The 25,058-nt window shown below is 31.7% G+C and overlaps 1 protein-coding gene across 14 annotated transcripts in view; it reads right to left on the minus strand.

Annotated features, from left to right (window-relative positions):
* Window positions 1-25,058, minus strand: part of Heph (polypyrimidine tract-binding protein 1 heph) — a 710,257-nt gene that overhangs the window by 160,062 nt on the left and 525,137 nt on the right. For all 14 annotated transcript variants that reach the window (XM_076780654.1, XM_076780652.1, XM_076780641.1 and 11 more), the window contains one exon: window positions 18,494-18,643. In XM_076780654.1, coding sequence (XP_076636769.1) covers window positions 18,494-18,643 — 150 coding nt within the window. The remainder of the gene's footprint in view (window positions 1-18,493; window positions 18,644-25,058) is intronic.

Consider the following 25,058-nt stretch of genomic DNA (forward strand, 5'->3'; position numbering starts at 1 on the left):
ACGATTTTTTAGAAGTTAATTTCTTTTTCTAATAATTTGTATTGTTATTCGACAAACTCGAGTAAGAATTTTATACAATGACTGATACAAATGTGTAGAATAAATATAAATCTGTATCAGTGAATTATAATTAGAAATGATTCCATAAATTTGACTGAAAAATTCACGATTTTTATAATTAGAAACAATTGCAAAATTCACGACTTTTATAAGTAGAAATAATTGGAAAAATTCACGATTTTTATAATTAGAAACAATTGGAAAAATTCACGATTTTTATAATTAGAAACAATTGGAAAAATTCACGACTTTTATAAGTAGAAATAATTGGAAAAATTCACGATTTTTATAATTAGAAATAACTGGAAAAATTCACGATTTTTTAAAGGTCAATTTATTTTTATAATAATTTGTATTGTTATTCGACAAACTCGAGTAAGAATTCTATACCACAACTGATATAAATGTGAAGAATAAATAGAAATCTGTATCAGTGAATTATAATTATAATTAGAAATTATTCCATACATTCAACTGAAAAATTCACGATTTTTATAATTAGAAACAACTGGAAAATTCACGACTTTTATAAGTAGAAATAATTGGAAAAATTCACGACTTTTATAAGTAGAAATAATTAGAAAAATTTACGATTTTTATAATTAGAAACAACTGGAAAAATTCACGATTTTTTAAAGGTCAATTTATTTTTATAATAATTTGTATTGTTATTCGACAAACTCGAGTAAGAATTCTATACCATAACTGATATAAATGTGAAGAATAAATAGAAATCTGTATCAGTGAATTATAATTATAATTAGAAATGATTCCATAAATTCGACTGAAAAATTCATGATTTTTATAATTAGAAACAATTGGAAAAATTCACGATTTTTATAATTAGAAATAACTGGAAAAATTCACGACTTTTATAAGTAGAAATAATTGGAAAAATTCACGACTTTTATAAGTAGAAATAATTGGAAAAATTCACGATTTTTGTAATTAGAAACAATTGAAAAAATTCACGATTTTTATAATTAGAAAAAATTGGAAAAATTCACGATTTGTATAATTAGAAACAATTGGAAAAATTGACGATTTTTATAATTAGACAAAATTGGAAAAATTCACGATTTTTATAATTAGATACAATTGGAAAAATTCATGATTTTTTAAAAGTTAATTTCTTTTTATAATAATTCGTATATTTTCTCGACGAAATCAAGGTAGAATTTTATACAATAACTAATAACAATAAATAAATATAAACCATAATATTTTTATAGACGAACGAGAAAATATAATCGTTATAATTAGAAACTAGTCTAAAAATTCGATCGAAAAATTCACGATGTATTAGTCACGTCAAAATAAATATTTTTTCCCAAAAATTCGTATTGTTATTCGACAAATTCGAGCAAGAATTTTACACGAAAGTATAACCAATATGAACGTATAAAACAATTAATAAATTCACTATTTTTCAGTCGCCTACAAGTAAATTGAAAATATAATGTCTGATCAGACATACACCCATTCCCCTCAAATTTTTCAGCAAAAAAAATTTCCAATTGTTCTGGAAAAATTATTTTCAGATGCAGGGGTCTATTGCAATCAATTTTGGTGAACACACATACCCTCGAAATCCTATTCACTTTTGAGAAAAAAATTCGAGTAGTTGGACAAATTTATCAACAAAATTAAGAAATTTCAAACCGTTTTAAAAAAATTATTTTCAGTTGCAGGGGTCAATTGCAATCAATTTTGGTGAATAGACATACCCCCGAAATCCTGCCCAGTTTCGAGAAAAAAATTCCTTATCGAAAATATAATGTCTGATCAGACGTACACCTATTCCCCTCAAATTTTTCAGCAAAAAAAATTCAAATCCTTATAAAAAAAATAGTTTTAGCTGCGGGGGACAATTGCAATCAATTTTAGTGAATAGACATACCCCCGAAATCCTGCCCAGTTTCGAGAAAAAAAATTCCTTATCGAAAATATAACGTCTGACCATAGATACACCCATTTCCCTCAAATTTTACGGCGAAAAAAATTTCCAATTGTTCTGGAAAAATTATTTTCAGTTGCAGGGGTCTATTGCAATCAATTTTGGTGAATAGACACACCCCCGAAATCCTGCCCAGTTTCGAGAAAAAAAATTCCTTATCGAAAATATAACGTCTGACCATAGATACACCTATTTTCCTCAAATTTTTCGGCGAAAAAAATTTCCAATTGTTCTGGAAAAATTATTTTCATTTACAGGGGTCTATTGCAATCATTTTTGGTGAATAGACATACCCCCGAAATCCTATTCACTTTCGAGAAAAAAATTCATTACTGAAAATATAATGTCTGACCAAACATACACCTATTTCCCTCAAATTTTTCATCGAAAAAAATTTCCAATTGTTCTGGAAAAATTATTTTCAGTTGCAGGGGTCTATTGCAATCAATTTTGGTGAATAGACACACCCCCGAAATCCTATTCACTTTCGAGAAAAAAATTCTTGAAACTGTTGCAAACTGTAAAATATTGAGCGAAAGCATCGACAGATTACTTACAGATTTTAGAAAAATTCTCATCCGTGCAAACATACATGTATTTATACAAAAAAAAAATTCACAGAAACACGCGAATTTTCCTGTTGGAGGATCCCGAAATATTCGAAAATTGTTTTTCCCCGGGCGGGGAAATTTGTTAAAAAATCCGTGCAATTCTCGAGCACAATCGCTGCTACCTGGCCCCTTGAAATTGAATTTCCCGCTGCGGGCAGGATGGGGGGGCAGAGGGGCAACGAGAAAAATTTCGAAATCGTCGTTTTGTAGCCGCCAGTGCGTAGAATTTAATGAACGGATGTCGCTCACGGCTGACGAGTGTTTAGCGCGATTTTAATTCCCCGCTAATTAACCTACCAGTCAGACACGCTCAAAGGAATCAGCGGGGATGCACCCTGGGGGGAGGGGGGCAGGCAAAAAAAATAAAACGGAAGAACAGTGTAGACTGGGAGGGGGGTGGTAGACGAGGAACCAGGATAAATATGGAAACGTTGCAGTCGTCAGATTTCATGAAGGCCAGAGGGTGGGGGGGTGGGAAAAAAGAATACCATGAACACGATAAAACGCGGATGCAGTAACCGAGCTTCCTTTCTGCATTAACATTTTAAATTCAATTTAAATTCAATTAAAGTTAGCTGCGCGCCGCTTAAACGATTGGTCAAATGCTGAAGGCTGGGGGGAGACCGTGGGGTGAGAGTAGATGGGGCGGATCGGGGTTGCTAAGGTCCACCGGCAGTGAACATTCGTTCCCAATTATTAACGCCACTATTCTCTCGTTTAGGCTGCAAAAACGCAATTTTCTGATAAATACTTACATTTATATTAATTATCGAACTCAATATTTGAATAGTTATTAAAAGAAACTTAAAAAATATTTATTAATTATTTTATACATTTATAGTGGGTACACTTTCGTGTGAAATTCTTGCTCCAATTTGTCGAATGACAATGCAAATTGTTAGAGAAAAAAATTCATTTTTACACGATCAAAAAATCCAAAATTTTTTGACTCGTTTATAATTATAATGATTCATTAGTCTGTGAATTTTTTTTATGTAAATTAATACTCGTATTTGTATTTGCAAGGGTGATAATTTTTCGAAAATTTGTACTCGTTTTTGTTGATAGATTTCGCGTAAAATTGTTAGAAAAAAAATTTATTTTTACAGGACTAAAAAATCCAGAATTTTTTGACTTATTTCTAATTATAATAACTCATTATTCTGTGAATTTTTTTTATGTAAATTATTACTCATATTTGTATTTGCAAGGGTGAAAATTTTTGGAAAATTCGTATTGGTTTTTGTTGATAGATTTCGCGTAAAATTGTTAGAAAAAGAAAATTTATTTTTACACGAATCCCGAATTTTTTGACTCGTTTCTAATTGTTTCTAAAGTTGACTAATTATTCTTTAAATTTTTTTTTATGTAAATTAATACTCATATTTGTATTTGCAAGGAATTTTTGGAAAATTGGTACTCGTTTTTGTTGATAGATTTCGCGTAAGCTTGGGGAGAATGGTTTTCCATTCTCGCAGTGTATTTTCGTCGAATCGAAAGTTCAAACATATCTAATTATAACGCGAAGTTCTGTAATCATGGCGCGACATATTACGGTCATGCAGCGGTAGTAAACACTGTTGCACTATTCGTTTCGTGCGTCGTATCGTTCGAGAATCGCTTGCTCCATTAACACAGTTTAATATTAACTCCATTTACTATATTTAACACGGACAGGAGAAACACATTAATCGTGGCATTACGTCGGTACCGTTTCCCATGTAATTGAATAGCCATGCAACTTTTCACAGCTTTGTGCACCATCTAACTATGCTAATAACGATTGCAAAAGAAACAATGTCGAGGAATTTAACCCACTTCCATCTTGTTCCTTTTATAGCAATTTTTAAGAAAATTCAATTTTTTATTTATTTAATTCCAAATAATCGTTCGAATATTTAATTTTATTTAAATTTTTTCACACTAGAGAAGAATAGATTTATTTTTAAAATGAGTTTTAATTGATGATCTAAAATTTTTCTTAAAAATTCGTTTTTGATTTTTAGTAATTTTGTTTGACGTCCTACAGAAAAATTGTCTAATAGTTTTTTGTAAGTATTCATGAGCTCTACTGCAGAAAAAAGTTTCATTGAAATATATTCACTATTGTAGGAGTTATGACTATTTGAAAATTGGGTCATTTTTATGGGGTTTTTCTCACTTTACGGGGTCAACGAACAACTTTTCCATTATTTTTAGAATTTCTACATATTCTTCATTAAAATACGCGTCGTTTGCTTTTTTGAAAATTAAAATCCTTCAATCCGTTCAGAAGTTATGATGTTTTAAAGATATGTATGAAATTTCAGTGGAACATATCAATGCTATAGTCAGACATTACATTTTCGGTAAAGAATTTTTTTCTCGAAAATGCGTAGGATTACAGGGTTATGTGTAATGACCAAAAATGATTGTAATCGACCCCTACACCCGAAAATAATTTTTTTAAAACGATTTTAAATTTTTGAATTTTGTCGAAGAATTTCACACCTTCATGAATTTTTTTTTAGGAAATGAGTAGGATTTCGTGGGTATGTGTATTGACCAAAAATGATTGTAATTGATCCCCCTAGCTAGAAAAAATTTTTTTAGAACGATTTGAAAATTTTTTTTTTCATCGAAAAGTTTAGCCACCTACCCCCTATCGATTTTTCTTGAAACTTCGTTTTTCATTTTTAATAATTTCGTTTGACGCCCCACAGAAAAATTGTCTAATACTTTTTTGTAGATACCTATGAGCTCTACTGCAGAAAAAAGTTTCATTGAAATATATTCACTATTGTAGGAGTTATGGCTGTTTGAAAATTGGACCATTTTTATGGGGTTTTTCTCATTTTGCAGGGACAAGGGTCAACTTTTGGAATATTTTTGCGATTTCTACATATTCTCTAGAAAAATACGCGTCGTTTGGTTTTTTAAACATTAAAATCCGTCAATCCGTTCAGGAGTTATGGCATTTTAAAGATTCGCATGTGATTTTGGGCAAACATTTCTGGTCAGGAATTCTATTTTCGGAAAGGAATTTTTTTCTCGAAAATACGTAGGAATTCGAGAGTATGTCTAATGACCAAAGATGATTATAATTGACCCCTGCAATTGAAAATAATTTTTCCAGAACGATTTGAAATTTTTTAATTTTGTTGAAAAATTTCACACCTTCTCGAATTTTTTTTTTGAAAGGGGGTAGGAATTCGGGGGTATGTCTAATGACCAGAAATGATTATAATTGATCCCTGCAACCGAAAATAATTTTTTCAAAACAATTCAAAATTTTTTTTTTCGCTGAAAAATTTAGCCACCTACCCCCTGTCGATTTTTCTTAAAAATTCATTTTTCATTTTTAATAATTTTGTTTGACGCTCTACAGAAAAGTTGTTTAATACTTTTTTGTAGGTACCCATGGGCTCTACTTCAGAAAAAAGTTTCATTGAAATATATTCACTATTGTAAGAGTTATGGCTGTTTGAAAATTGTGTCACTTTTATGGGGTTTTTCTCATTTTGCAGGGACAAGGGTCAACTTTTGGAATATTTTTGCGATTTCTACATATTCTCTAGAAAAATACGCGTCGTTTGATTTTTTAAACATTAAAATCCGTCAATCCGTTCAGGAGTTATGGCATTTTAAAGAATCGTATGAAAATTCAGTGAAACATATCGATGGTATGGTCAAACATTATATTTTCGGAAAAGAATTTTTTTCTCGAAAATGTGTAGGAATTCGAGAGTATGTCTAATGACCAAAAATGATTATAATTGATCCCTGCAACCAAAAATAATTTTTCCAGAACGATTTGAAATTTTTGAATTTACTTATTAATAACTTTTCAAGGAAGTCTCCATCAACAAATTGGTATTCTTGAGTTTCGTCTTATTTTGGCCCCTAAAATCCCCCGGGGGTGGTCGAACACCCTATATAATACGGGGTTAATAACGACATGACTCCATAGTTAAACTTTTCTTACCACTAAAACCACCAACAATAAAACCACACATTAATTCTCCAATGGAAAATTAAATTTTCACAAAAATCAGACTCGAGTACATATTTTCACAATTTTTTCTAAAACTCACGAATAAAAAACCCCATGATTTATTAAGTTTGCTTCGATTACCCCCGATCAAAACGAGCGACGACAACCGGAGGACCTCTTCTTGGACTCCAGGGGTCCCAGGCACAGTAACGATGATCCCTAAAAGGGCCGCGAGTCTTCTTTGTCGAGTATCGAAAAGAGCACCGCGGCTCCCATGCAGGGGGATTCCAGGGGGGGAAATGGCTCGGGGGCAGAGCCGCCTGCGACCTCAAAGGTCGATGGAAACGATTCGAGTGCGAACGGTATCGAAAATCTAGGAGGCCTGGCGGGGGTCTGTTGGATCAAACAAAGAGCCTGTCCGCCCGTTCTGGTAACCAACTTAACCGGAAACTTCGAATCAAAGCAAACACAGCGAAAGTGCCCGCAGGGGTCAACTCGGCGATTCATCGTGAAACTCGATTTACTACCACCATCGGGTTGATGCCGCCAACGCGCCACCACCGGCATCATCCCTTGGTGTACTTCGTTGCGCGTACCAGAGCACGCCCCATTGTCATGTTGCAACAGTGCGCACCGTTTGTTTGCGTGTAATTGGGTAGCTTGGCCGCGAGCGTGCGCAAGCTCGCGGTTCACGATAATAACGCGAGTTCCCTGGATGATCGAGTTATTCCAATTGTCTTAGGGGAATTGCCGGAACACCGATTCCCAGTTTTCCTAAGCCCCAACATCCGTCCCCACATCACCTGTTAATAGCTACTAATGTTTTCGTTGATATCTCAAAACGATTACATTTTTTATCTGCAATATTAATGGAGCTTTATGTTTGTGAGCCGTGCAATTGGAGGGGTGGTCAAATTAGGGTAAATGGGTGTTGGTACGAACTTGAGTCGAACTGTGATCTGCGAAGCGTCGAATTAAATGTCAAAATAAACATAGAAGATGGTATAAATTATAGTAGGGGATAGGTTCATTGGATAGGGGATGAAATCAGCTTTAAAATGAGTGGTCGTACGAGTGGATAGCGTAATTAGTTCCGGAGATATGGCGATTTTAGTTTCAAGTCGATGCGTTTGTTTACGACCACTCGGTGACCACTGGTGGCCACTCAGTGACCACTGGTGACCACTGGTGACGCGACGCGCAGACGGAGACAGAGATAGTCGAGTTAAGAAAAATACCACTTTACATAACTCACGATATCTCGAAAACGGAAAGTCGGATCGAAAAAAACCAAAAACCATTTTTAAAGAGGAAGCTTCACCGCTGCTAACGGTGGTTGAATTTTGAATAAAGCACCAGTAGTTTCGAAATTACACGTATTTAAAGTTTTCGTAATTTTAATACGCGTTAGTAGGCCGCTGTAAGAGAATTTTTCTAAAATTACGCTTTCACATAACTCACGATATCTCGAAAACGGAAAGTCGGATCGAAAAAAACCAAAAACCATTTTTAAAGAGGAAGCTTCACCGCTGCTAACGGTGGTTGAATTTTGAATAAAGCACCAGTAGTTTCGAAATTACACGTATTTAAAGTTTTCGTAATTTTAATACGCGTTAGTAGGCCGCTGTAAGAGAATTTTTCTAAAATTACGCTTTCACATAACTCACGATATCTCGAAAACGGAAAGTCGGATCGAAAAAAACCAAAAACCATTTTTAAAGAGGAAGCTTTACCGCTGCTAACGGTGGTTGAATTTTGAATAAAGCACCAGTAGTTTCGAAATTACACGTATTTAAAGTTTTCGTAATTTTAATACGCGTTAGTAGGCCGCTGTAAGAGAATTTTTCTAAAATTACGCTTTCACATAACTCACGATATCTCGAAAACGGAAAGTCGGATCGAAAAAAACCAAAAACCATTTTTAAAAAGGAAGCTTTACCGCTGCTAATGGTGGTTGAATTTTGAATAAAGCACCAGTAGTTTCGAAATTACACGTATCTAAAGTTTTAGTATTTTCAATACGCGTTACTGGATTCTTCACTAAAATATTACACATCTTCCAATGTAATTAATTCTTTAACTATTCAATCTTTAGGAATAATATCGATTATATATTATCGATAAAATATGAAATCCTACTTTTTTAACAATTAAATCATCACTGATACTGGAGCTATGAATACCCAGAATTAAAAAACTTTAATTTTAATTTTTTAAATAAATCTACATCACCTTTTGATTTAATTCGTTTTTGAACCGTTCCATCCCCAGGAATAGAAACAGATTCACTTACAGGACGACTCAATCAAATAACTTCAATTTCAATAAAATCAGTATTACTTTTTTATCAATGTTCAGAAATTTGTAAATTATAACTGAACTATTCTAACTTCGTGGCTGATTGCAAGAATATTCGAGCAAAAATCCCACGAGTAAAAGAACAGAAACGAGAGTTTCTTTCGAGCGCTTGTGAGAAAGACACAGCCAACCGTAGCCCTCTGTCGGCGGTCGCGGGAGGCTCGCCGCGAGAAATAGAATTGATAAAACGCTCGTTCGAACGGGGCCCGGTCGTGTTTGTTTCGCTACGAGCCTGATTGCGGATATTTAATGCATGCGAACGGAACACGTGTAAAGCGAGTAGTAGAACAGGTACGATAATGCGGAACTTGGTTTGTTTATACCGGGGGGGATTAAAATAATGCATCGACGCATCGATCCGCCGCATCGGACCCTATAAAGAGATTTACCTCCTGGGCAAATTACATGTTCATTAGTTGCGAATACACACGGTGTTTCCGGGCGCTACGGATCGTACGAAAATATTATGTTTGCACGTAAAATTATTTCCATGCTAATATACGAATTAACACGCTATAATATCTTGACTTTAAATGCATGATTTTTTCATTTTTACAAATCTATTATATGTAAATTACCATACAGGTTTATGGAAAAATAGAAAAAAAAATCTAATTATGTGGGTTCAATTGTTAAGAAAAAAATGGAATAACTTTATTTATTTTTTTATATTTCGTTTGACGACAAAAGTAAAGCTTTCACTATAATTAATACTTTAATTACCAAACAGTGCCAAAGAGATGGAATTATAACGGGTGTCACAATATTTTAGTGAAGAATAAAATATTAATAAATATTGAAGAGATTGGCCTATTCACAGTTGGTTTTCTCTTTGAATCGAGATGGAGGAGCCGAAGTAGAAACGCCTAAACGATACTGCGTGGATTAGCTGTCCCTGCGGTGGCCTTGAGCGGCCAATTAATTGAGTTTCGACCCAGTCGCTTACCACACGAACGTTCTCGTGTCTATTACCGCAATTCTGAGCCCCCCGAATTCTGCTCGCGATACGAACGCTCCACCAGAAATCTAATAAATAAATAATCCATTTACAAACTCGCTCTAAAATCTCCCTAAATATTTCCACGAATCTGACCTGAGACTTTTTCAAGTAAAGTTTTCTTCTGTGAGTAATTTCAAAGTGTGATAAATATACAATGTGTTTGATAACCCCTGGGAAAAATTTTAATGGGGGATTCTGGAGGCCAAAATGAGACGAAAATCAAGAATACCAATTTCTTGAAGGAAGCTTTGTTAAAAAGTTATTAACGTTTAAAGTTCCGCCCTGTCGATTTTTCTTAAAATTTCGTTTTTGATTTTTAGTAATTTTATTTGACGTCCTACAAAAAAATTGTCTAATAGTTTTTTGTAGGTATCCATAAGCTCTACTTCAGAAAAAGGTTTCTTTGAAATATATTTACTATTGTAGGAGTTATGGCTGTTTGAAAATTGGACCATTTTTATGGGGTTTTTCTCACTTTACGGGGTCAACTAACAACTTTTTCATTATTTTTAGAATTTCTACATATTCTCCATTAAAATACGCGTAGTTTGGCTTTTTAAACATTAAAATCCGTCAATCCATTCAGAAGTTATGATGTTTTAAACATTCGTTTGAAATTTCAGGGAAACATATCAATGGTATGGTCAGACATTACATTTTCGGTAAGGAATTTTTTTCTCGAAAATGGTTAGGATTTCGAGGGTATGTCTATTGACCAAAAATGATTATAATTGATCACTGCAGTCAAAAATAATTTTTTCAGAACGATTTGAAATTGTTTAATTTTGTCGAAAAATTTTACACCTTCTCGAATTTTTTTCTCGAAAAGGGGTAGGATTTAGGGGGTATGTCTAATGACCAAAAATGGTTGAAATTGACCCCCGTCATCGAAAATAATTTTTTCAAAACGATTTGGAATTTTCTTTTTTCGTCGAAAAGTTTAAGCACCTACTCCCTATCAATTTTTCTTAAAAATTGGTTTTTGATTTTTAATAATTTTGTTTGACGTCCTATAGAAAAGTTGTTTAATAGTTTTTTGTAGATACCTATGGGCTCTACTTCAGAAAAAAGTTTCATTGAAATATATTCACTATTGTAGGAGTTATGGCTGTTTGAAAACTGGATCATTTTTATGAGGTTTTTCTTATTTTTCGGGATCAAGAATCAACTTTTCGAATATTTTTACAATTTCTACATATTCTCCATCAAAATACGCGTAGTTTGGCTTTTTAAACATTAAAATCCGTCAATCCGTTCAGAAGTTATGATGTTTTAAAGATTCGCATAAAAATTCAGGGAAATATATCGACGCTATGGTCAGACATTACATTTTCGGTAATGAATTTTTTTCTCGAAAATGGTTAGGATTTCGGGGTTATGTCTAATGACCAAAAACAATTATAATGAACCCTCGTAACTAAAAATAATTTTTTCAGAACGATTTGAAATTTTTTAATTTTGTCGAAAAATTTTACACCTTCTCGAATTTTTTTCTCAAAAAGGGGTAGGATTTAGGGGGTATGTCTAATGACCAAAAATGATTGTAATTGACCCCCGCAACCGAAAATAATTTTTCCAGAACGATTTGCAATTTTTGAATTTAATTGTTAATAACTTTTTAACGAAGCCTCCATCAACAAATTGATATTCTTGACTTTCGTCTTATTTTGGCCTCCAGAATCCCCCATTAAAGTTTCCCCATGGGTAGCCGACCGACCACCCTGTATATAAAAAACCTCGCTTCAAGAAGTGAAATTTCTTCATAAAAAAAATACCAAAAAGAACATAAAAAACGCGTTTTATAAATACTAAACAAATATTAATACCTATCGAATGTGTACAGAAAGCAACCAAAAATATAATGTACCGAAATCTGTGCAAAATAATTTCCGTTTTTTGCATTTCAATGTTTAAAACGTCGAATAACAATTCTATGGTCGCGTTCGTTAAAATCCCGGCACAGTTACGTCGTAGACTACAGTTTGAAAATTGCTAAGCGAACAGTAGAACGATCGATGGAAATGTTCGACGACGGAAACTTGCGGGATAGCGATAATTACGCATTTTGCGACGATTAATATTACTTTGCGACCGAATTGCGTGTAACGCGTAAATATTCGTGGACGTCAAATTATTCCGGAGAATGTGCCGTTTCGGATCAACCAAATATTCCGTTGGCCGGGAATTATATTTGTTGTCAAAGCGCAATGATTTTCGAGCGAGTTCGACAAATGAAAACGCCGTTACTAAATCAACGGGCTTTTCGATTCGGTAATGTGTTGTGACTCCGTTTCGAAAATGAAACGATATTGGCATCGAACGATAGTTAAAAATTATCCAGTGTTTTTACACTGTTTCGTAGTAAATTGATCAAAGAAAGTTGCAAGAGTTTGGGTTGGTAAGAAACTTCCATTTTCTAGTGAAAAATCATTGTTTTTAAATGCAAAGAATAAAATTTAATTAAATATGGATTTTCAAGTAGCTTGTGTTTGTTTGTTTGAAATGATTGTCATTTGAAATGTATTTGATTGTATGATAATGGGGCTCTATGATTCATTGTTTAAGAATATTTCACTGTGAGTTACTTGTTTGAGAATGTCATTGATAGTTCTAGAATTTTTTTTTATGATTGTATGAGACTGCTCCACTATGATTGATTGTATGATAATGTTTCTTTATGATTGATTATATGATAGTGTTTTCTATGATTGATTGTATGATAGTTTCTCTATGATTGATTGTATGATAGTGTTTCTTTATGATCGACTGTTTCAGAATATTTCAATGTGAGTGACTGTTTGAGACTGTTCCTCTATGATTGATTGTATCATAATGTTTCTCTATGATTGACAGTATGATAGTGTTTCTTTATGATTGATTGTATGATAGTGTTTCTTTATGATCGACAGTTTCAGAATATTTCAATGTGAGTGACTGTTTGAGACTGTTCCACTATGATTGATTGTATGATAATGTTTATGATTCACTGTTTGAGAATGTTTCCCTATGATTGATTGTATGATAGTGTTTCTTTATGATCGTCTGTTTCGGAATATTTCAATGTGAGTGACTGAGACTGTTCCTCTATAATTGATTGTATAATGTTTCTCTCTGATAGACTGTATGAGACTGTTCCACTATGATTGATTGTATGATAATATGTCTCTATGATTGATTGTATGATACTGTTTCTTTATGATCGACTATTTCAGAATATTTCGCTGCAGGCGACTGTTTGAGAATGTTTGTGATTGATAGTTCAAGAATGTTTCTCTATGACTGATTGTATGATAATGTGTCTCTATGATTGCTTGTATGATAGTGTTTCTTTATGATCAACTGTTTGAGAATATTTCAATGTAAGTGATTGTTTGAGACTGCTCCTCTATGATTGATTGTGACATGATAATGTTGCTCTATGATTAACTGTCTGAGAATGTTTCTCTATGATTGATTCTATGATAATGTTTCCCTATGATTCATTGTTTGAGTATGTTTATCTATGATTGACTATTTGTGATTGATTATTTGAGAACGTTTCTCTCGCAATGATTGTATGGAAATGTCTCTGCACGAGTGATTCCATGAGACTGCTTGTCCATGATTCACTGTATGATACTGTTACTTTTCTATGATTGATTGTATGATAATGTTCCTCTATGATTGCTTGTATGATAATATTTCTTTATGACTGACTGTTTGAGAATATTTAAATGTGAGTGACTGTTTGAAACTGTTCCTCTATGATTGATTGTATGATAATGTTTCTCTATGATAGACTGTTTCAGACTGCTCCTCTATGATTGATTGTGACATGATAATGTTTCTGTATAATTCACTGTCTGAGAATGTTTCTCTATGTTTGATTGTATCATAACGTTTCTCTATGATTGATTGTATGATAATGTTTGTACATGATTGACAGTTTGAGACTGTTTCTCTATGTTTGATTGTATAATAACGTTTCTCTATGATTGGTTGTATGATAATACTTCTCTATGATTGATTGTATGATAATGTTTGCACATGATTGACAATTTGAGACTGTTTCTCTATATTTCATTGTATGATAACGTTTCTTTATGATCGATTGTATGATAATACTGCTCTATGATTGATTATATGATAATGTTTGTACATGATTGATAGTTTGGAACTGTTTTTCTATGTTTGATTGTATGATAACGTTCCTCTATGATTGATTGTGACATGATAAGGTTTCTCTATGATTCACTGACTGAGAATGTTTCTCTATGATTGACTATATGAGACTATATGATAATATTTCTCTATGATTGCTGTATGATGACGTTTCTGTATGATTCACTGTTTAAGAATGTTTCTCTACAATCGATCGTATGATATTTCTCCTCGATTGACTATTCACGAATATTTTAATATCATCCATACTTAAATATCAACTATTAATCACCCATATGCTCCTAAAATTCAATCTCAAGTTCCCCCCCTAGAACGTCCAAGGACAATTATTACCAAAATCAGCACAAACCAACCCAATACCTCAGTCCTCGTAATTTCCACTAATTTCATCAATATACAACGTAAAGGATACAATCCCCCAAGCATTGAAAGGGCCGAAAACGCGGCAGTTTGATCCCCGTGAAAGAGTGTCCGATAAACCGCGACCGGGGGGTATAAATCGAGTCTCGTTCTGTATAATAACGTGCACGTTGCACGGTACGTCACCGACGTGCACACGCGTGGGGGGGGACGAATAAAGCTGGCGGTGGAGCAACTGGGGGGTAGCGCGAGTGGAAAAACGAGAGGGTGGGGGGCTGTGCCTTTGTGCTCGCCACCTCTGTGGAGTACGCCAAGCGAACGGATAATAATGGATAATAATGCCTAAATGGACGATCATCGGTTCGAATTCCATGAATCGATGATTCGATTGTTTCTGTTATTGCGCGCCCGGCCATCCGCGTCCAGGTCGCGAAGTGGGCCGCTCGTGCGGCACAAATTCAAATTCCAATCGTGGATCAAACGTGTTTTTGCGGAACTAGGATACACAGAGCGCGTAAATATTGTTTGGGGAAAGGATTTCGTACCTGTAATTCTCTGGCCCCCCTGTTGTCGGATCAATGGGGGGACAAACAAGGGGGTGGCTTGTTTCGCGCTTACATTTAGAAAATCAAGACACTGGAATCGTTTGAATATGTGAGGATTTTTTTAATTCGTCAAAGTGTTGAGATCATGGCAGGGGTTCTGCAATATTCTGCACTTTTATAATTTAGAAAGCTTGACAAAAATTTTGTGTTTAAGTAAGCTATAGTGCAGTTGTTTTTCATGGGTGAAGAATATCGAATTTTGAGTAGAATCGCGTTTACATTGTCTCTCAAACGTAACAATGGTCGAAAATCAAGACACTGGAGTCGTTTGAATATGTGAGGATTTTTTTAATTCGTCAAAGTGTCGAGATCATGGCAGGGGTTCTGCAATATTCTGCACTTTTATAATTTAGAAAGTTTGACAAACATTTTGTGTTTGAGTAAGCTATAGTGCAGTTGTTTTTTGTGGGTGAAGAATATCGAATTTTGAGTAGAATCGCGTTTACATTGTCTCTCAAACGTAACAATGGTCGAAAATCAAGACACTGGAATCGTTTGAATATGTGAGGATTTTTTTAATTCGTCAAAGTGTCGAGATCATGGCAGGGGTTCTGCAATATTCTGCACTTTTGTAATTTAGAAAGTTTGACAAAAATTTTGTGTTTAAGTAAGCTATTGTGCAGTTGTTTTTTATGGGTGAAGAATATCAAATTTTGAGTAGAATCGCGTTTACATTGTCTCTCAAACGTAACAATGGTCGAAAATCAAGACACTGGAATCGTTTGAATATGTGAGGATTTTTTTAATTCGTCAAAGTGTTGAGATCATGGCAGGGGTTCTGCAATATTCTGCACTTTTATAATTTAGAAAGTTTGACAAAAATTTTGTGTTTGAGTAAGCTATAGTGCAGTTGTTTTTTATGGGTGAAGAATATCGAATTTTGAGTAGAAAAGTCTGTGTGAGAAATTTCAAATTTTACTTTGTTTCTCGAAAATATTTCCACACTTTGACAAAGCAATAAAAGTACCAAATATGAAATAAAAAATTTGATACTTTTCCCTGTTTTGGTATGAAAAGTATTCTATTTAAGAAGAGAAGATTGATCTTCAAAGTTCAACTTTTTTGTGGGAAATTTTTTGACCACCCTGTATATTTCGTAGACTAATACGGAGGAAAAGTCACGCGTTATACGGTGGACAATATGGTATTTCATGGAACGATTTAATTCAATCAATAAGACAAAGCACCATTGTTTTGGAAATTCGATATTAATTCTTTGCATATTAATAAGTGGTTTTTGTATCGTGAGATAGAAAAAATATTGCTCGAAAATTTTATTAAACTCTTCCAGAGTTAAATTATTTATTACAAACTTAAATTAATATTTTAAATTAAAATTATCTATTACAAACTTAAATTATTATTCTTTATTTGTTACCAATAGTTTTTAATTGTGCAAAAATATTGTCTTTGCACATTAATAAGTGCTTAAAATATTTAATTAAATTCTTTCAGAGAATTTTCTATTAATATTTATTTTTCCTTCGTTCTCATATAAATTATTATTTTTTATTCGTTATTAATAGTTTTTAATTGTGTAAAAATGTTGCCTTTGCACATTAATAAGTGCTTAAAATATTTAATTAAATTCTTTCAGAGAATTTTCTATTAATATTTATTTTATCTTCGTTCTCATATAAATTATTATTTTTTATTCGTTATTAATAGTTTTTAACTGTAAAAATGTTGTCTTTGCACATTAATAAGTGGTTTTTATATCGTAAGATATAAAAAATAATGCTCGAAAATTGTATTAAAATTGAATAAAATAAAATTAAACTCTTCCAGAGGATTTTGTATTAATATTATTTTATTTTCATATAAATTATTATTTTTTATTCGTTACTAATAGTTTTTAACCGTGTAAAAATTTTGTCTTTGCACATTAATAAGTCTCATAATCTTACGATATAAAAAGTATTGCTCGAAAATTTTATTAAAATTAAATAAAATAAAATTGAACTCTTCCAGAGGCTTTTGTATTAATATTATTTTATTCTCATATAAATTATTATTTTTTATTCGTTACCAATAGTTTTTAACTGTAAAAATTTTGTCATTGCACATTAATAAGTAGTTTTTATATCGTAAGATATAAAAAAATATTGCTCGAAAATTGTATTAAAATTGAATAAAATAAAATAAAACTCTTCCAGAGGCTTTTGTATTAATATTATTTTATTCTCATATAAATTATTATTTTTTATTCGTTACTAATAGTTTTTAACTGTAAAAATTTTGTCATTCCACATTAATAAGTGGTTTTTATATCATAAGATATAAAAAATATTGCTCGAAAATTGTATTAAAATTGAATAAAATAAAATTAAACTCTTCCAGAGGATTTTGTATTAATATTATTTTATTCTCATATAAATTATTATTTTTTATTTGTTACCAATAGTTTTTAACTGTAAAAATTTTGTCATTCCACATTAATAAGTGGTTTTTATATCATAAGATATAAAAAATATTGCTCGAAAATTGTATTAAAATTGAATAAAATAAAATTGAACTCTTCCAGAGGCTTTTGTATTAATATTATTTTATTCTCATATAAATTATTATTTTTTATTCGATACCAATAGTTTTTAACTGTAAAAATTTTGTCTTTGCACATTAATAAGTGGTTTTTATATCGTAAGATATAAAAAAATATTGCTCGAAAATTGTATTAAAATTGAATAAAATAAAATTGAACTCTTCCAGAGGCTTTTGTATTAATATTATTTTATTCTCATATAAATTATTATTTTTTATTCGTTACTAATAGTTTTTAACTGTAAAAATGTTGTCTTTGCACATTAATAAGTGGTTTTTATATCATAAGATATAAAAAAATATTGCTCGAAAATTGTATTAAAATTGAATAAACTAAAATTAAACTCTTCCAGAGGCTTTTGTATTAATATTATTTTATTCTCATATAAATTATTATTTTTTATTCGTTACCAATAGTTTTTAACCGTGTAAAAATGTTGTCTTTGCACATTAATAAGTAGTTTTTATATCGTAAGATATAAAAAATATTGCTCGAAAATTGTATTAAAATTGAATAAAATAAAATTAAACTCTTCCCAGAGGCTTTTGTATTAATATTATTTTGTTTTCATAGAAATTAATATTTTTTATTCATTACCAATTGTTTCTAACTCTAAAAATTTTGTCTTTGCACATTAATAAGTCTTATAATCTTACGATATAAAAAATATTGCTCGAAAATTGTATTAAAATTGAATAAAATAAAATAAAACTCTTCCAGAGGCTTTTGTATTAATATTATTTTGTTTTCATGTAAATTAATATTTTTTATTCGTTACTGACAGTTTTTAACTGTGTGAAAAATGTTGTCTAGCTATAGATTGAATGGTTAAACATTGGAAATGTGTGTAGTTTGTCGACACTTACTTGATTCTTGCCTTTGAGGACGAGGACATTAGTGACACGGCCGAAGGGTGCACCAAGATGGATGATCTCGCAGTCTGACACCTCGTTCGGTATATTTCTGATATGAATGACTCTCGACGGTTTGCCATTGTGGCTCTTGTCGAGTTTAACCTGCAACACAAAAGGAATTTCCCCGTTGAAATTATATTTCATTGGACGGTGCAGTTTTATACTCGGTGGTGGATATTATATAGGAGGGTCGTAAATAATTTCGAATTTTTCAACGCTTTAATTCACCCCAAAAACCAGTCGAGGATAAAATTTTAATTATTAATTTTAGATTTCCATTCTGAAAAATTCTCGTTATGTTTAGGGGTGGAGGCAACCCTCTACAATGTTCCCATTTAATTAATTCTATATTTAGAAATATTAATTTCCACGAAGATCTGCAATCTATTCACGAGTTATAGATCTCAGTTTTCTCTGCAATGTTTATTCAAAGACATTTTGATTTTTAATTTATTTAAAATCGTGTGTTTTTATGGATAGAAAATGGAAAAGATCGTTGCATGTGGAAGCCATTTTAAGTAGAATTGTATTTATGGAACTATATTATTATTAATTTGTGAAAAACAAAACTTTTGAACATTTTATTTGTGATTTATTTAAGATCGTGTGTTTTTATGGATAGAAAATGGAAAAGATCATTGCATGTGGAAGCCATTTTAAGTAGAATTGTATTTATGGAACTATATTATTATTAATTTGTGAAAAACAAAACTTTTGAACATTTTATTTGTGATTTATTTAAGATCGTGTGTTTTTATGGATAGAAAATGAAAAAAATCATTGCATGTGGAAGCCATTTTAAATAAAATTGTATTTATTATTATTAATTCATAGCAAACTTTTGTGAGTGGATATTTAACCGTTTTATTTGTGATTTATTTAAAATTGATCGTCTGTTTTTGTTTCTATAAAAATAAAAATGAGCATTACGTGTGGCAACCATCTTGAATAAAATTGTATTTGTCGAACGATGAAACTTTAATTGCAAATATAAATAATATGGAGATCGAATCTCTTCAATTCCTTTCTTCAAAAATTTATATATTACGAACAGACTGCAGATATTTATGAATTCATGAGAACTTTAAATTTTCAGAAAACTACACTCAATATGCTAAAATGTATGAATTACTATATTTAAGGGATGAAATAACCCTCTATGATGGGTTAAATTATATAAATAATATATTATTATATATTATTATATTATATTATATAAATTCCATAAATAAAAATACGAATTTGCACAGAATTAGTCTATCAATTATTATTTAACAATTTACAAATATTAAAGATGGGGTAGGTTTCCCAAAAAAAAAAAAAAATTGCTATTTACTCGATGAGAAATGCTTTGAAAATTCCATTAAACAAGAACTACACAATAACAACACAAATTCTATAAATAAAAATATAAATTTGCACAGAACTGGTCTATCAATTATTATTTAACAATTTACAAATATTAAGAATAGGATAATTTTCCAAAAAAAAAAATTTTCTATCTACTCGATGATTCTATAAATAAAAATACAAATTTGCATAGAATCAGTCTATCAATTATTACTTATCAATTTACAAATATTAAAGATAGGGTAGGTTTCCCCCCAAAAAAAAAAAAATTGCTATTTACTCCATGAGAAATGCTTCGAAAATTCCATTAAAGAATAACTACACACTGACAACGCAAATTATATAAATAAAAATAAAAATTTGCACAGAACTAGTCTATCAATTATTATTTAACAATTTACAAATATTAAAAATGGGGTAGTTTCCAAAAAAAAAAAAAATTGGTATTTACTCCATGAGACGTGCTTTGAAAATTCCATTAAAGAAGAACTACACAATAACAACACAAATTCTATAAATAAAAATACCAATTTGCACAGAACTAGTCAATCAATTATTATTTATCAATTTACAAATATTAAGAATAGGCTAATTTTCCAAAAAAAAAATTTTCTATCTACTCGATGATTCTATAAATAAAAAATACAAATTTGCACAGAATCAGTCTATCAATTATTATTTATCAATTTACAAATATTAAAAATAGGGTAGTTTCTAAAAAAAAAAAAAAAAAAATTGCTATTTACTCCATGAGAAATGCTTTGAAAATTCCATTAGATGAGAACTACACACGGACGACTTCCAATAAACCTCGGAAGAACTTCCACCCCCTTTGGTTACCTCTGTGCGTGTAAAAGTAACGAAACTTTTCGCCAGAGTATACATTTAAATCGAAACCCTTGTTGCCGGGGGCAGAATTTTCAATCACGGCTCAATCTAGTCGACTCGACTTGTCAGCCTCCCTTGCACTCGAGCTTCGACCTCCGCCACCCTCTTGCAGCCCCAAATTCTCCCTTTTCTTTTTTCTTACCTTCAAATTCTACATTTGTTAAATTTTAATTTCAAAAAATACAAATTACTATTGAATGCATGATATTCTTATCAATTTCGATGTTATAGCGTTCACATTTTGCATTGCAATTTTATGATTAAGGGAAACTCCCTAGAAATTAATTAAAAACAACCGTTTCTATCGAAAAGTTATTTTAATTACAAAATATTAATCACCTTTCAATTTATTTATTCCTCGCAAATTTTATAAGAAAATAAAAAAAGAAATTATTAAATTAAAACAATCGAGCTATTTATTTATTCCCTGTAGGCAGATTGCAAATTTCATAAATAAAAAATAGCAAATTTATTAGAAGATCAACGAAAGTTAAAATTGAAATAAAATATGAAACAACGTATTCAATAACTGGAACAAGTGCGATTGTTCTTGCGTGTTTATAATTTTTGTAACGTCGAGTGAAAGGTTCTTTCGAGTATTAAGCATTATGCTATTGTACTTTGAAGAAATAACGAGGCACAAAGGGGGCTGTTTCGTTAAAATCTTTCTTCGAGATTGTCAGAGGCGACTTGAATACGTATAATAGCGTATTACCGTATATTAATCGATAATCGGAGTGCAGGTGTATAATGCATAATGAAGACATCGTAAATAATTTAATTGCACAGTGGAAAATTCGTTCCTCTTTAATCGATGTACGATATATTATCGTATCGAGTATTTAATTTGCCCCATTATGTTTCGTTACTCGATCATATTCAATATTTAAATAGTAAAAAAGAGAAGGGGGATGAAACGGCGAATTAAACGCTCGATCTTGAGAGTCTTTTAATCGGGGTAAATACGGGCATATTGTGCCTGCAATATCGATTCAAACTTTAACTTGGCGAGACGACGTTTGACAAATCGCTGAAAATATATTTGCAAGGGATGATACAGGGTGACCTTTCATTGTGGACGTCGACTTCCGTGTCACCTCTGCGCTTCGTTGAAAAATATTCAACGCCATATTGAATATCAGAGTACGATTAATCTTTCCTCGAAATGTGTAACGTCCATTTTTATGAAATTTTTATGTAATAGTGGATGATTCTTAGTTCCCCATTGCGAAGAAACTCTATGTGAAGTTCCAGTAATTTTGTATTCAGTGTCTGACTATGTCTGACCATGCCTGACCATGTCTGACTGTGTCTGACTGTGTCTGACTATGTTTGAGAGTATGCTGTACTTCCAATTTTAACTCTTTCTCGCCCAAAAAATTTTGAAATATCACTGAAACATATATAAATAAACCCTGCAAATTTGCTTGCAAAAGGAGTTATAGTTTGTTCACAAAAAAACTATGCACTTCGTTGAAAAATATTCAACGCCATATTGGATATCAGAGTACGATTAAGTGTGTAACGTCCATTTTTATAAAATTTTAACATAATACTGGATGATTTTGTATTCTGTATGCCTGACTATGTCTGACTAATGTCTGACTAATGTCTGACTGTGTCTGACTGTGTTTGAGAGTATGCTGTACCACCAATTTTAACTCTTTCTCGCCCAAAAAATTATGAAATATCACTGAAACATATATAAATAAACCCTGCAAATTTACTTGCAAAAGGAGTTATAGTTTATTCACAAAAAAACTCTGCACTTCGTTGAAAAATATTCAACGCCATATTGAATATCAGAGTACGATTAAATGTGTAGCGTCCATTTTTATAAAATTTTAACGTAATACTCGATGATTTTGTATTCAGTATGCCTGACTAATGTCTGACTATGCCTGACTAATGCCTGACCATGTCTGACTGTGTCTGACTATGTCTGACAGTGTCTGATTATGTTTGAAAGTATACTATGCCACCAATTTTAACTCTTTCTGGCCCAAAAAATTATGAAATATCCCTGAAACATATATAAATAAACCCTGCAAATTTTTTTGCAAAAGGAGTTATAGTTTGTTCAGAAAAAATTCTCAAAATTCAAATCCCACTAGCCTCTTAATTCGAGGAATGGAGTTAGAAGATTTTGGTATTCAGAATTTTACAGTAACATTGCATATATATTCCTTATCAAACGTTGCAAATGAAATGTTCTATACGAAAGGTAAATACGAGTATATTTCTGGTTGAGGCGACGTTGCATAATCGTCTCTGGGACACGTGAAAGGTTACACAGGTTGAATGTGTCGTTATTGCAATGTTGCTGCGACGAAATTTTGTTTACTAAGCCCGGAGACGAAAAGTCGAATTTAACGAATATATTACCCGCGTATTCATTGCTCGTACTTTGTCGCCATAAAACGAAATTTACATCCAATGCTACCCCCGACGATTTAACTGGCTATGACGAATTAACGCGTCATGAAACTCTGAACACGACCGTGGAAATTTAAGCTCGACACGTCGTTTTTTTTATTTAAAATTTGTGGTTCATAATGAAAAGGAAATTGGAGGGGAAACATAATTGGAAAAATTGGTAAGAACTTGGCTCAGAAAGGAAATTTCGAGGTGTTAGCGTTTTTTAGGAATTTATATTATTTATAGATTAGTTTTTCTCGCGAAGGAAATTTTTTTTGATTTTTTTCCATGATAACAACCCTTATTGCTATATAAATATATACAGGGTGTTCGACCATCGTGGGAGAAATTGAAATGGGGGATTCTAGAGGCCAAAATAAGACGAAAATCAAGAATACTAATTTGTTCATGGAGGCTCCGTTAATTATTAACAATTAAATTCAAAAATTTCAAATCGTTCTGGAAAAATTATTTTTGGTTGCAGAGATCAATTATAAGCATTTTTGGTCATTACATATATCCTGGAAATTCTACGCATTTTTAAGAAAAAAATTCGAGAAGATACCTAAATTTTTAGACGAAATTAAAACATTTCAAATCTTACTAAAAAAATTATATTTAATTACAGGGGTCAATTATAAGCATTTTTGGTTATTAGACATACCCCCGAATTCCCACGCATTTTCGAGAAAAAAATTCCTTACCGAAAATCTAATTTGAGGCCAGAAATGTACCCCGAAAATTCATGAAAATCTTTAAAATGTCATAACTCCTGAACGGATTGGACGATTTTCATTTTCAAAAACGCAAACAACGCGTATTTAGATGAAGAATATATAGAAATTGCAAAAATATTCGAAAAGATAATCCTTGACACAGAAAAATGAGAAAAACCCCATAAAAATGGTCCAATTTTCAAATACTCATAACTCTTGTAATAGTGAATATATTTCAATCAAACTTTTTTCTGATGTAGAGCTCATAGGTACCTACAAAAAAGTGTTAGACAATTTTTCTGTAGGACGTCAAACAAAATTATTAAAAATCAAAAACCAATTTTTAAGAAAAATCGACAGGGGGTAGGTGCCTAAACTTTTCGATGAAGAAAAAAAATTTCAAATCGTTTTGAAAAAATTATTTTCGATAACGGGGGTCCATTTCAACCATTTTTGGTCCATAGACATACCCTCGAATTCCTATCCAATTTCGAGAAAAAAAATTGGATAGGTGTTGAAATTTTTAGACGAAATTAAAAAATTTCAAATCATACTAAAAAAATTATATTTAGTTACAAGGGTTAATTACAAGCATTTTTGGTGAGTAGACATACCCTCGAAATCCTAACCATTTTCGAGAAAAAAATTTCTTACCGAAAATGTAATGTCTGACCATACCGTCGATATGTTTTACTGAATTTTCATACGAATCTTTAAAATGCCATAACTTCTGAACGGATTGAAGGATTTTAATGTTTAAAAAGCCAAACTACGTGTATTTGGATGGAGAATATGTAGAAATTATAAAAATACTCGAAAAATCGATCCTTGACACCGAAAAATGAGAAAAACCCCATAAAAATGGTCCAATTTTCAAATACTCATAACTCTTGTAATAGTGAATATATTTCAATGAAACTTTTTTCTGAAGTAGAGCTCATGGATACCTACAAAAAACTATTAGACAATTTTTCTGTAGGTCGTCAAACAAAATTATTAAAAATCAAAAACCAATTTTTAAGAAAAATCAAGAGTGCCTAAACTTTTCGACGAAAAAAAAGAATTTTCCCAGGGGTGGTCGAACATCCTGTATAGCAATGAGTGTGCTATCATGGGAAGACTCCAGAAAAAATTTCTTTTGCTCG

The sequence above is a fragment of the Colletes latitarsis genome, chromosome 13 (assembly GCF_051014445.1).
Source record: "Colletes latitarsis isolate SP2378_abdomen chromosome 13, iyColLati1, whole genome shotgun sequence".
NCBI classification, from domain to species: domain Eukaryota; kingdom Metazoa; phylum Arthropoda; class Insecta; order Hymenoptera; family Colletidae; genus Colletes; species Colletes latitarsis.